This window comes from Doryrhamphus excisus, chromosome 14 (assembly GCF_030265055.1).
Source record: "Doryrhamphus excisus isolate RoL2022-K1 chromosome 14, RoL_Dexc_1.0, whole genome shotgun sequence".
Taxonomy (NCBI): domain Eukaryota; kingdom Metazoa; phylum Chordata; class Actinopteri; order Syngnathiformes; family Syngnathidae; genus Doryrhamphus; species Doryrhamphus excisus.
Window position 1 is genome coordinate 9260361 of NC_080479.1, and position 14629 is coordinate 9274989.

General features: G+C 42.6%; 2 protein-coding genes across 2 annotated transcripts; one reads left to right on the forward strand and one right to left on the reverse strand.

The window, feature by feature from the left end:
- The first annotated feature begins 818 nt into the window (after positions 1-818).
- si:dkey-240h12.4 (death-associated protein kinase 2) lies at positions 819-7886 on the forward strand. Its single transcript, XM_058047154.1, has 12 exons — positions 819-1093; positions 3562-3706; positions 3808-4029; positions 5109-5247; positions 5317-5446; positions 5598-5646; positions 5775-5801; positions 5884-6036; positions 6468-6513; positions 6592-6681; positions 6765-6845; positions 6918-7886. Exons 2-12 carry the CDS (start codon positions 3645-3647, stop codon positions 6996-6998), a joined length of 1080 nt encoding a protein of 359 aa, XP_057903137.1. The 5' UTR covers positions 819-1093; positions 3562-3644; the 3' UTR covers positions 6999-7886.
- On the reverse strand, positions 7393-13881 carry tpm3 (tropomyosin 3). Its single transcript, XM_058047155.1, has 10 exons — positions 13675-13881; positions 13481-13606; positions 11288-11421; positions 10540-10657; positions 10389-10459; positions 9827-9902; positions 9691-9753; positions 9542-9611; positions 8179-8257; positions 7393-8058 (listed from the first exon to the last, which is right to left on the reverse strand). Exons 1-10 carry the CDS (start codon positions 13786-13788, stop codon positions 8055-8057), a joined length of 855 nt encoding a protein of 284 aa, XP_057903138.1. The 5' UTR covers positions 13789-13881; the 3' UTR covers positions 7393-8054.
- Positions 13882-14629: the final 748 nt, after the last annotated feature.

Sequence of the window (14629 nt, forward strand, 5' to 3'; positions counted from 1 at the left end):
GATGTAATAAATAGAATACAGAATTGATTCCCAGACTGGCACAAGTACCACTGTTGGTGTGTGCAGGCTCTATTTAGTGGTACTACATAGAACAAATCACTGCCTTATTCTAAATGAAAAGCTCGTTGCAAAACACGTCAACATTGCCATCTGCTGGTCACCACGATGTACAGCATGTGAAATCTATATGTTGTAATAGTAAAAAAATAGTACAAAAACAATATACAGTAATCCTTAAACTACCATTATTAGAGCCCTGTAGGTGAAATAACACCCCTATAGTCACCTTGACACTCCTACTATTCTTTGTTCACACCACATTGGGCATCTATAATGTGTAGGCCATACAATCACTGCAGTGACATAAGATACAGCCACCGCTTCAAACATAGCAAGCTAAGTTAGCCTCCAATTTATTTATTCTAAACTTAAGAAAGGCATTCAGATGGAGTGAGAAAAAAGGGCAAAGTAAAAAGCCAAAACCTTACCACTTCCACATGTAAAGGGAGCAGTATGTTTTTCACTTTATCATGTGGAACATGAGAGAGAGAGGAGTGGGGTATTTGTAGGTTTGGAGTGAGGAAATTCACATTAAATCATATATATACTCAAACTATTAATAATAATTAAGTTACATTTTAGATTAATATAAATTTGGGAGAATTTTTGGAGTAATTTCCTGAAATTAATTAGCTTTTCAACCAGAATGTTATTTGTTTTACGGAGTTCTGTTGCGTAAAGGCATTTCCGGATTTATTTTGAAAGCATGACTATTCCGGAAGTGAAGTTGACTCACGCGGGGCTCTTGGCTTAAATTAAGTGGCCAGTGACTGAATTTCTCCGAGCGAAACAAGGAACTGCAGCTTGGTTCACCGGAGGGGCGGTACCTCGTTAGAAACTCGCCGCGTGTGTGTGACGGTAATTCGGACGTGACATCAGCGAGGTGTCACGACATGAATACATTTTCCGCATTCCGGGGTTACCAGTTGATGCGGTGAGCGTTAAGATTGTGACAACGAGCAGCGTGAAGATAAGTCGTGCGAGAGGCGACCATTGGCAGGAACCAAGCCGACGAGAGCACTCCTCCTCCCGGGTGAGTACAGTCTGTTTCTAGGCACACTTCCACATGGATGTCTTGCGCACTGGACCCTCCTGGACCGTCAATTGCTCTTTCCTTATTTAAATGTGTGAATATATTCATCTCATCGTTTGTGTTAGTGTAGATACTTCAGATTTGTATGGCCCATCTTTTCTACATGTCACAACAGGTTGGGATCCTCACGGCAGAGGGGGTGTTTTAGTGAGATGTACCAGAAGCATGTTCAGACATCACACTTGAAGCTACATGAGCTATTTCAACTTCAAATTAGTTTTTCCAAGTCTGTTTTGGAATTGGTTTTGGACCATGTTTGCACATACGTGCACCCAACAGAGAACCAAGCTTGGAGCACAGTAAACATGACAAGTCCTCATTAGTTTGACTGATTCACAGCGGGGGTGCCAACTGCCAACACAGGCAGCCCTGGCAAAACACATTTGAATCATGTGCATGCTGACACACAAAGTGACAGCACCCTTCAAAAGTGCTGCCTTGCTGGGCCGCACTGTATGTGAGCATTCCTGATTGAAGGAATAAAAAAAGACAACAGTGTAAAGACAGACTGCGTAGCAATGGTGTCTTACTATAAAATGGACTTCCTGGATTGCTTTTCATCATTGTCATTTCACCTAAGCAGCACACTTCCTTCAAGGTGTGGTTTGTGACGTAATATAAAAACGTGGAAAGATACTAGTCGTTGTAGCTGATAAAGCTTTATTTAAAGGTATAGTCGACTATTTTTCAACTATTTTAAATCAAAGCGCTCCCACAATAGTATATTTTAAGCCTTGATGCTGGAGTGTTTTTACTGAGCCCTGCTTTTGTGTGTTTGTAGCTTCAATGCTAATGAACTGTAGCAACACTAGCATAGCTATGTGCGCTACAGTGCTAACATTAGAGCCACATGTTAACAGCAACATCATGCAAGGTTAGCTTTTTGTAGCTTCTGTAGCTGACTAATGGGTAGAGATTCAGGCTGTATTTTAAGATGTGTAGCGAAGCCTGATTTTTCTTTTTCCCTCTCCAGCTGGGGCCGGGATGTTTCCAGAAAGTTGAACGTGTAATTACCGTATTTTCCGGACCATAAGTTGCACTTTTTTTTTTCATAGGTTGGCTGTTCCTGCGACTTGTACTCCAGAGCGACTTATAAATAAAAAAAACTGTTTGTTACATAAACACTGGACACCTTTTCTGTTCATGTTTATTTTTTGTGTAGCTGAATAAGCATTGTGTTAGCATATCTTACACCTATTCAGCCTGTTCTCTATTCTTTTATTGTTAGAACTTGCCTTCCAAGAGGACGTAATGTCTGTTTTGGTCAAGTAGTTTGTAAAATAGGGCGGCATGGCGGTCGAGTGGTTAGCGCGCAGACCTCACAGCTAGGAGACCAGGGTTCAATTCCACCCTCGGCCATCTCTGTGTGGAGTTTGCATGTTCTCCCCGTGCATGCGTGGGTTTTCTCCGGGTACTCCGGTTTCCTCCCACATTCCAAAAACATGCTAGGTTAATTGGCCACTCCAAATTGTCCATAGGTATGAATGTGAGTGTGAATGGTTGTTTGTCTATATGTGCCCTGTGATTGGCTGGCGACCAGTCCAGAGTCTACCCCGCCTCTCGCCCCAAAGACAGCTGGGATAGGCTCCAGCACCCACAAAAATGCGACTTATACTCCAGTGCAACTTATGTATGTTTTTTTCTACCTAATTATGCATTTTTGGCCTTGTGTGACTTATACTCTGGAGCCACTTATAGTCCAGAAAATACGGTAGTACTTAGTCAGTTAGAGATATTCCACTTGGTCCCTCCCAAGGTGAAAACAACCCCAGTCGAAAAGTAAACAAAAAACATGGCTGATGTCCAAAATGTTCAGTTTTCTGGAACACATCAGGGTTGAACCTTTGAACCCTGCGTTTTTTTCCCCTCCCACACAAAAACTGTCTCACAAAGGAGTTGCTGTTTGACCACTCCTTTACTCCCAAAGTGAGCTGGACTTGTGTAACAGGAATCAGTCTCATGGGGACAACAACAATAGCACTGAAGTGAAAGTGACACTCGTGGTCATTGGAAAGCAACTGCCGACCATATTTGGTAATAGCAATGAAGGGATACCATAGTTAGTAAGTAAGTAAGTACCATAGTAAGTAAGTAAGTAAGTGTTACACATTTTGAAAGTACTGTTCTTTGTTCTCTTGTGTTTGTTAAACATACTCGCTGCCGTAATGAAACAGGTTTTGTTCGTTTTACTGTACTCACACTGACTTGTGTAGTGTGCCAAGTAGGGAAGTTTGGCACAGGAAGTGCTGATGTCATCATACTGTCAAGGCAGGGTTGCGCTATGATAACGGAGGTCAATGGGAAAGGGAGGGATGTAATAAGAGTGCTTCAAAAACAAAAATATCTACCATTCTCGGTATGATCCAATGTGCTGAACTACAAGTGAGAGAGCTGTTTTGCCTTTATAGGTACGTCTGTGGTGAAGGACCATGAGCCACTTGAGGTTTAATATGAACTAAGCAGACTCAAGAAACAACCTGAAGTGATCGGCATGGCCGTGTTCAAACCCGAGAATGTGGAGGACTTCTATGAGATCGGAGATGTACTAGGAAGGTATGCTCATATTTAATGCTCAACATAAGATGCTTTAGGATATACCCCTGTGGGACGCCATATGTATTTTTGTGTGTGCCGCTGTTGTCTTCCGATCGCAGTGGACATTTTGGTCAAGTCCGAAGAGTTCGCGAGTTGGCCACTGGGACATATTGGGCGGGAAAGTTTGTCAAGCTTCGCAAGACCTCGTGCAGCCGCCTGGGACTGGAGAGGAGCCGCGTGGAGGAGGAGGTGGAGGTGATCCAGACTCTACAGCACCCTAACATCGTTGCCCTCAAAGACGTCTTTGAGAGTCGGTCGGAGGTGGTGCTCATTCTGGAGATGTGAGTTGACAAGATGGCGTTTGTATGTTTATTTCGTCCCTTTAGGGACATGAAAGTTTTATAATCATTTAGCATAGTAAGGTCAGTGACAATGACAATTAGCTGCTATGTAAGTAGGTTTTGATTGATGGCGGACATGTTTTGGAACCATTCATTCATTTTCTACCGCTTATCGTCACAAGGGTCGTGGGGTGGGGGTGGGGGGGAAGCGGGGTGTGTGTGTGCTGGAGCCTATCCCAGCTGTCTTCGGCAAGAGGCGGGGTACACCCTGGACTGGTGGCCAGCCAATCACAGGGCACATACAGACAAACAACCATTCACACTCACATTCATACCTATGGACAATTTGGAGTGGCCAATTAACCTAGCATGTTTTTGGAATGTGGGAGGAAACCGGAGTACAGAGGGTGGGATTGAACTCGGGTCTCCTAGCTGTGAGGTCTGCGCGCTATCCACTGGAGCACTGTGCAGCCAGTTTTGGAACCAATTTTGCTGAAATATTAAACACATGGGGCGGCACGGTGGTCTAGTGGTTAGCGCGAATACCTCAAAGCTAGGAGACCAGGGTTCAATTCCACCCTCGGCCATCTCTATGTGGAGTTTGCATGTTCTCCCCGTGCATGTTTTCTCCGGGTACTCCGGTTTCCTCCTACATTCCAAAAACATGCTAGGTTAATTGGCCACTCCAAATTGTCCATAGGTATGAATGTGAGTGTGAATGGTTGTTTGTCTATATGTGCCCTGTGATTGGCTGGCCACCAGTCCAGGGTGTACCCCGCCTCTCGCCCGAAGACAGCTGGGATAGGCTCCAGCGACCCTCGTGAGGAAAAGCGGTAGAAAATGAATGAATGAATTAAACACATGTGATTAGCAATCACCTAAAGGTGAGTGCCAAATTTTGTAGCGATTGGCCTAAACATCTTAAAGGTACAGTGAGTGTTTAGTACAGTATGTAGAGCTGCGTGAAAAAATCTCAAGCTTCAATATCAGCTCCATTATGTGGAGTATTTGTCAGGTGGGAATACATTGTGGTCGTCTACAACCATGTATCTCTACTTCTCGTCCACTTCAAACGGTAGCGTTAGCGGCGGCGAGCTGTTTGACTTCATCGCCGAAAAGGAGAACCTGACTGAAGACGAAGCCATCGAGTTCATGAAGCAGATCCTGAACGGTCTGGGCTTCATGCACAGCAAGAACATCGCCCACTTTGATCTCAAGGTTTCTAACGCCGTTAAGACAATATTTGACCGTGATGTGTCGCTCTCTAACAACATTGTCTCCTTTCAGCCAGAAAACATCATGCTCTCAGACAAAGAGTGTCCTCATCCTAACATCAAACTCATAGACTTTGGTCTCGCACACCATTTTAACTCCGGGGAGGAGTACAAGAGCTCAAGTGGAACCCCTCAGTACATCGGTGAGACAAAAACACGTCCCGCTGTTAATCCATTTTTAATGGTGTCACAGTAATTGGATTAAGCGGCATGATCCTTGCGAAACACGGCCACCGCTCATGGTGACGGCCGGACAGGCGCCTCCAATTCTGAACTGTTGTCTGTTTTGTGCAGCCCCCGAGGTGATAAACAGCGAAGCCCTGAGCACAGCGGCAGATATGTGGTGAATATGCAGCACTTCCTGTCCTTGCACACTGTGTGTCCTGCACGGTTATTACATCTACAATTCATAACATTGTGATTCTGAAGGCGCTTTTCCTCACCTTTCCTATTATGCCCCCCCCCATGTAGGAGCATAGGAGTTATTACTTACATACTGTAAGTTGCAAGTGCTTGGAAATACAACATACACAAGGTGTCATGGCTCCTGTTCAAATGTCCCTATATGCTGTGTCCTCAGCTTGAGCGGCTTGTCGCCGTTCCAGGGAGACACTGATGAAGAGACTCTGAAGAACGTGCTGGCTATGAATTACCGACTCGACACGCAGCACTTCAGCACCACCAGCTCCACGGCCAAAGACTTCATTGAGAAACTACTGGTGAAAAATCCCAGGTGGGTGGAGTTCATTCTTTGTTATGGCATTTTATTATTTCATTCATTGAATCGTCTTTATGGAGCCCAAAACAAAATAATAACAATAACAAACTTCCCCTTGTTTATGATTTATTTTCCCCACATAATTCTTGTTTATTTTATTTAGTTTTATTTTTAGGCTTTAAGGGTATCGCTAGAGCAAAATAGATTTTAATACTACTCTTTTAATACTACATATTTCTGTTTACCTTATAAACTATAGGGGGAGCCCGAACGCAAAATACAATATTAACACCCCCTACTGGTCGAATCATAAACTGCAACTTTAACGTTGTTGAAAATGTTCATTTAAGATAAGCAAATTTGAGGATATAGTGGGTTTTTTTTAAGTAATATGTGGCTTTATGCATGTTTGTGACATTAAACTTCTACTTTTCTTCTACTTTTAGTGACAGACTGACAGCCGAGGACTGTCTTCGCCATCCATGGATCAAGGTAGTCACTCCTTAAAAAAATAAAAAATTTCACCTACTTCTGATCTCCAAATGCTGACAACCTAATATTTTGTTGCAGCCCATCACACGCAAACAGGTGGCCAATAGGAATCGATCTTCAATCAATATGAAGAACTTTAAGAAGTTCAATGCCAGAAGGAAATGGAAGGTACATGTAGTGTTTTATGTTCTATTTGGGGCGAACTGCACTGTTGTCATACTATAACGTTTCTCCTCTCCTCCTATGGCAAGATGTCCTATAACATGGTATGGATGTGTAACCGCCTGGTCCGCTTAAAACTCTTGTGCAAAGGCAGCTCTGATCCACCTGAGGTAACTTAAATCACACCTTTTCTAATAAATACACTCTGACTAGACTGCCTAATGTATGACAACGTCCCGCAGAGACAGTGCGAAAGCGACGTGGAGGACCTCGAAAGCAAGCCCGCCTCACTGCTGCGGCGAAGACTCAGTAGCAGTTCATAGAGTCGGCCAAAGGGGGCAGCAAAGTGCAGCGTCTTCAATTAAGGAATGGACTATTTCATTCTTTCTGTGTATACATGCAATGGCCTATTGGTGGATTTTTGGACATTTTTGATACAAAACGGCATGTAAACTAGTGTATCCAATATTTAATGTGTTTCCTGCATGCAGTATCAAATGCAATTATTGTGTCCAACAATGGGACATACTCGTGACATGAGGTGAGAAAAAAAAACATGTTTTGCTGCAGTGTACACACATGTTAGTGAACTGTATACTCCTAATTCATGTCTTGATTCTTCAGAAAAAAACATTTCTACCTCAGTGTCATTTTAGTAGCATCATGGCTGCCACCTCAAGTGTAACTCGTGGCTAATGCAAAGTAGTTCAACACCTTTTTATTCATTCATATTGTAAAAACATCCTTTTTGGCTTTTAAGGATGATCCGACACTATCATTTTTCTTGTGTTTAATGATGCATTTTGCCGTCTAAACCTAAAAATTGTGTAAAAAAATATATACAGTATATAGTATATATAGAAATGTGCATGTTTGTTAAAATAAGCTGCAATCCTCCTGTTTATGACCTAATTCTCTTTTCTTGTGATGCAACTGGAAAAAAAAGCATAAAACGCACTTGTCAGTTTATTTTTGTTAGTCTGAAATATATATATTTTTAAAAAATGTATTTTTTTTTAAATCATTGTGTATTTTTTTTGGTTGTATTTTTTGGTAGCCTCATGTAAACGCAAACGCTTCCCTTAATGACAAATGTCCCTTAATGAAACATGCAGCAAAAACAAACACAGACAGTTTACCATGAGCCTTTCTTCCGCTGTTTAAACGTTTTTAAAAGAACACAAAGTAGGACAAATAAAGGGTTGATTTTTCACATCGAAGGTAATTTGCTGCTGCTCGTTGTGAATAGATGGGCTGTGAAAAGGTGTGAAAGTGCTGTAAACAACATAAATCTGACAGTTGTTGAGGAATGGAGGAAGAGGAGAGAGTAAGGGGTCAGATTTGAGCCAAGAGGGAGTGGACAGGGCTTCCAGAGGTGTTTAACTAGAAACAAAAAAGGGTTGAAAATTTCAGTATTTATGTATTGTTTTGTTTAAATATGTGGATTATTGTGCTTTGGAACAAAAATCTTAAGTGAGAGGATTTTTTTTAAGGGATGCTTACATGGAGGTCATGTCATTGAGCGCGTGGTCCAGTTCCTCACTGATGGCTTTGTATTTGAGTTTCTGTGCATAAAGCTCATCTGTGCAAAGAAACAAAGCAACAGCCTTGGATTAGCAACATGACAATATAACAGCAATATTCTCTATAGGCACTGTAGAGTGTATTTTTAGATCTCTGCATAGTCACGGATTTCTTATTTAAGATCCGCTCATTTGTGCATTTTCTCTTTGAAAATATGTATTTTTTTAACTACACCAGGCAAGCAGTGTACTTTATGTGGACTACAAATGTAGAGCGAGATGGACGTTGAAGCACAGAGGTTGCGGCCGCCTGACGACCAGACTAAAGGCTAAGCTGTGCATCCAATTCAAAATGATCATCTCTGTTATCATTCAATAGTATGGTAATGATTTAATTTCATTTGAACATGCATCAGATTACAATTGAGTGCATCCCATAATCAGTTCCCAGTTCCACATGTCCAAAAGGAGTAGGAGGAAGCAAAGCTTATTAAATCCTACCCCTCCATCTGGTACTTTTACAATCGGTAACTGTTACGTTTGTTCACTTCCTGCTTTCCATAATACAGTTTAAGGTTTTGTTTTTTTTAATTTTTAATTTTTTGTCCCGTACAAAGTATGAGGGGATAGTACAGGCCAGGGATGGGCAAATATTTTGACTCGTGGGTTGCATTGAGTTAACAAAATTGTCCGGGGGGCCAGAACACATATTTAACACACACACACACAATTTTATGCTTATAATTTTTGGTCTAATTTTATCTGTAAAAGTGTTATACTATCAAGTGTCATCAGACCACATTTTACAGTTTTGTTTTGTTTTTTTTGCTAAAGAAGACATCCGACTTGTAAGTCATGTTGCCAGTTTGTATGTTCATTCATTCATTCATTCATTTTCTACTGCTTATCCCCACGAGGGTCGCGGGGTGTGCTGGGGCCTATCCCAGCTGTTTTCGGGCGAGAGGCGGGGTACACCCTGGACTGGTGGCCAGCCAATCACAGGACACATATAGACAAACAACCATTCACACTCACATTCATACCTATGGACAATTTGGAGTCGCCAATTAACCTAGCATGTTTTTGGAATGTGGGAGGAAACCGGAGTACCCGGAGAAAACCCACGCATGCATGGGGGCGAACATGCGAACTCCACACAGAGATGGCTGAGGGTGGAATTGAACTCGGGGTGTTGAAATACTTAAAAAGCAGGTGGGCCGGATTCAAAGGCTTGGTGGGACACATGTGGCCCCCGGGCCGTAGTTTGCCCACCCCTGGTACAGTCACTCTATAGCCTATATATTTAACAGTTTCAATGTGTGAGTATTATAAATAGGAATTACCTTCCAGGTCATCAATAGTCTTCTCCAGCTTGGCCACAGACCTCTCAGCAAACTCCGCTCTGGTCTCAGCCTAATGTTAAATCAACGCAAACGTCAACATAGCCACCATCCAGAAGGATTTCTCGTGTAAAAACATTGTGATCCTTTACCTCTTTCAGCTTGTCTGTCAGAATCTTGATCTCTTCCTCGTATTTGTCCTCCTTCTGAGAGTACTATGTGGACAAATAGATCAAATTAGGATAACAATTTTGGACTCTTCTTTGCAATTTGTAAATAAACAAGTACCTTCTCAGCCTGCGCCTCAAGGGACTTCAGATTATTGGTGACGTTCTTTAGTTCCTCCTCAAGCTCGGCACATTTTCTGGTGGAATTTATGGTGTGAATGGGCCCCAAAAAACAAACAAAGAAGAAGAAGACACAGTAAAAATGGCAGACAATTACCTCACCAAGATGGCCGACATGCTAGCCTGAGTACTTGCTATGAAAATGCTAGGTTTTTACCATAAATAGTAGGGCATAGCAGGGCATAGAATTATAGTAGAATTCATTATTAAAAACAAACTACACTTGTTAAGGAAGCCAAGAATATATAGAAGATACATTAAATTACCTTTGTATTATTTTTTTTTTACAAGCAATAGCTAGCTAGAGAGGAAGCTAACAAGCTAACTCGCAACTCCATAGACATGAATGGTTGGTTGAGGGGGCGTGGCTTGTCAAGAGAGTGTTTTGGGTATTTCTGTGTGATTCTTTCAGGCACATTAAAATGAGAAATCACGGCAAAAGCAGCAACTAGAAGTTATTTAAATAATAATTTTAATAAAAATAATTAATAAAACAGACTCACGCTTCAGCCAGCTCGGCCCTCTCTTCTGTACGCTCCAGCTCCCCCTCCACGATCACCAGCTTACGAGCCACCTGAACGCATCACAACGCTCATGCTGTTAATATCCAAAGCTCCCTGTCACGAGCCACCTCCTCCAGGAGAGTGAGCTCACCTCTTCGTATTTGCGGTCGGAGTCCTCCGCAATGTGCTTGGCCTCCTTCAGCTGGATCTCCTGGAGCTCCATCTTCTCCTCGTCTTTGAGAGCCCTGTTCTCGATAACCTTCATGCCTCTGCACACACATTAGACGTCCATCATCTCCACCCACTCTTCCATCTTTGTTGTGGAACTTTAACACTGAAAAGTCACTCATATTTGAACCTCATGAGAAAAAAAACATCAGGTTCTCCAAAACTGTTGGAAATATTTCATATATTAATATTTTTGTCAATTTTAAATTCATTTCTGCCTGAAATATACCTTACATTTTGGGGATTTTAACATTTGTTTGTATATATACTTATAATTTCAGTGGCAAGACACCCTTGCAAAAAACTTTCAAAGCTGGGGAACTGTGCTGCATGTTTTGAATGAGAAAAAATGGCACCATCTGGTGGACATATATAAACATTACAAATAAAAACCTGAAGGCAAGCGGTCAAAAATGAAGGATTGTATTACATAATGTTAAGGTGAATGGAAAACTGCATTTTAATGTGAGATCTTTGGGCATGAGGAACAAATATTTCCCTTTTTGTGAGGCGTTGCCGTTTTAGGCTAATTTAAGAACACAGGATGATTCTCAAATGTTTAAAAAATGTACATCCTCTGGCAAATTACAGCTATATTCATTCAGCACAGCGTGAATTAACGAACGGCAAGTTGTCTCCAGGATCTCTTATGAAGGAGAAAAAAAAATCACCTCTCGCTTTCATCAGCCGCCTTCTCGGCCTCCTCCAGCTTCTGTAGAGCGGTTGCCAGCCGCTCCTGAGCTCGATCCAACTCTTCCTCCACTAGCTGGATGCGCCTGTTCAGGGAGGCCACCTCCGCCTCCGCCTGGGTGCGCACACACACACACACACACTTGATGCGGGCTGAGTCAAACTAGTGTAGGCTATATGCTGATGTTTCAGATGATGGTATTGGAGGAACCTAAGAGGTAACCAAGTGGAAATGTTGCTGTAAAATGAGAAGTATCATTTCCAGTCGGTTGATAGATCATGTGACTTATTAGCTGTTGTTAGCTTTACACAGTTGAAACGCTCATTTGAATGCCAATTGTAGGCTGCATGATGAATTTAGATCATTCATTTCATTTTCTACCGCTTATCCTCACGAGGATGGCGGGGGGTGCTGGAGCCTATCCCAGCTGTCTTCATTATTTAATTTTATTTATATTATTATTTTTAAAAAGGGCTGTACGGTGGATTAAGTGGTTAGTGCACAGGCCTCACAGCTATAGGAGATCCGAGTTCAATTCCACCCCTCTGTTTGGAGTTTGCATGTTCTCCCTGCGCATGCGTGGGTTTTCTCCGGGTACTCCGGTTTCCTCCCACATTCCAAAAACATGCTAGGTTAATTGGTCACTTCAAATTGTCCATAGGTATGAATGTGAGTGTGAATGGTTGTTTGTCTATATGTGCCCTGTGATTGGCTGGCCACCAGTCCAGGGTGTACCCCGCCTCTCGCCCCAAGACAGCTGGGATAGGCTCCAGCACATAGGGTCCGACCCTTGTGAGGATAAGCAGGAGAAAATTAATGAATAAACTGTATAAATATAATTTTGTATACTAAATACTATAAACCATTCAGTACAATAATTCAGCATTTTATATTAAAGGAAAAAATTACATTATTTTATAATTCATTCATTCATTCATTTTCTACCGCTTTTTCCTCACGAGGGTCGCGGGGGTGCTGGAGCCTATCCCAGCTGTCTTCGGGCGAGAGGCGGGGTACACCCTGGACTGGTCGCCGGCACATATAGACAAACAACCATTCACACTCACATTCATACCTATGGACAATTTGGAGTGGCCAATTAACCTAGCATGTTTTTGGAATGTGGGAGGAAACCGGAGTACCCGGAGAAAACCCACGCATGCACGGGGAGAACATGCAAACTCCACACAGAGATGGCCGAGGGTGGGAATTGAACCCTGGTCTCCTAGCTGTGAGGTCTGCGCGCTAACCACGAGACCGCCGTGCCACATTATTTTATCTTTAAATAAATTTATAATGCAGTAATTATTAATTTATTTTTTAATTATTTGTATTTATGTATTTTATTGACCTAAAAATATGTAAAACATATTATACACACACATCACACATGAGTCTATGCAGATACAATAAACACAACAATTTATATTGTTAATATTGTTCAGTCTGTAGGATGAACAGTATATGGCAGTATAATATAATAATTGGATATATTAGGCTTTTAACAAGTGCTATGGTTCAAATTGATTGTCAAACTGTGGCGCAAATACCACAGATGGCACACAGGATCCATCTAGTGGTACGCAGCATAATTATTTTTTTTTTTTTCAAATAAAACCAAAATGACTTTAGAGACATATACAGATGAAATAATCATACAAATACAAATGCATGAACCAAAGATAGACTAGACACGTATTCAAAGCTAGAGGTAGTGAAAACGGTACAGACATGCTACATGGAGGTGGTACTTATCGAACATTTTTTGGACAATAAATAATGAACCCAATGTTCAAATGCTACTCTTGGATCCGACCTATCGGGTAGCGGGTGGTGAAGGATGTACCTAAAAAGGAGTGGTGCCATTGTTAAGCTAAGAGTCGAGGTTTAGCGGCTGACATCATGGCCTAAGCAGGCCTCTCAATCCTTACACCCCCTCCACACACACAGCTGTCAGGTTGGGGGGTGGGAGGGGGTGGGGGGGTCTCCATCCAGAGCATGAGGAGAATGGAATGCGGTGGAGGGGAGCTGCTTGATGAGGCTTGATTTACACTGGTGGCTTTTATCATAGCGTGTGACAATATTAGACTGACATTAGTGGTGTTACCCGGTAGGAGTAACTACATGACAAAAAAAAATGTATTTTTTTCCGGCTTTGCAGAGGGCTACTCACATCAGCGGCCTTCTTGTCGGCCACCTCCAGCTTCTCCTGAGCATCCTTCAGTGCCTCAGAGTATTTGTCCAGCTCGTCCTCCGTCCCCTTCAGCTTCTTTTGCATCTGCAGGAGCTCGTCCTCATGCTAGGAGGACACAGAAGCCATAATTGTAGTTTGACTGTATGTTCTTATCATATGTTGACCCAGCCTACCTGTTTGCTTCTATCCTCCGCCGCTTTCTTGTCCGCCTCCGCCTGCTCCGCCTGGTCCAGAGCGTTCTCCTTGTCCAACTTCAGCATGAGCATCTTCTTCTTAATGGCCTCCATGTTGGCGGTTCTTTTTTTTTTTTTTAACAAGAACGATGAAGAGATGAGGACGGACGGACGGCCTGGCGATGTGGACGAGACACCAAACTCCGACCAAGATGGAAGGCGAGCTTTTATACGGCTTGGATGAAGTGACACTCCCACTTTTGGAGAATCCCGGGGATCATCCACAAGGCCGCACCCTCCGTTTGTGCACTCAAACTGTGTATTTTTCATCCTTAGACATCAAACCACCACCTAATTCTTCCAGGAATCTCACTTTCCGTCTTTTAACCATCATCCAAATATCACCTTAAAAACAAATAGAAAATATTCTCCCCCTTTAATCCCACGTAATGCTGCTACTTTAACATGCTGACTCACAGCTGTTGCCGCCGTCAAGCAAGCAGTTCTAATCCCATCTAACACCAAGTGAGTTTACACTGGGACGTAATTCAGATCTGGTGCGTCATGCAAGGGAAATGTCGCAAAGTCTGTCATTTCACTTCCTGTTTTGTCTTTAGTAAACACAAGGTAACACTCGGGTTTTTCTTACAAGAACATGAACTAGTTAACTTGACAGGAAATCACCAGCGGTTGAGGCTGGGTACGAGGAATGGCATCGCAGCCCTCTGATTGGATGATTTGTGGGCGCCGTGATCTTTCAGCATCATTGACAAACTAAATATTCATTCATTCATTTTCGACCGCTTATCCTCACGAGTGTCGCGGGGGTTGCTGGAGCCTATCCCAGCTGTCTTGGGGACGAAAGGTGGGGTACACCCTGGACTGGTGGCCAGCCAATCACAGGGCACATATAGACAAACAACCATTCACACTCACATTCATACCTATGGACAAT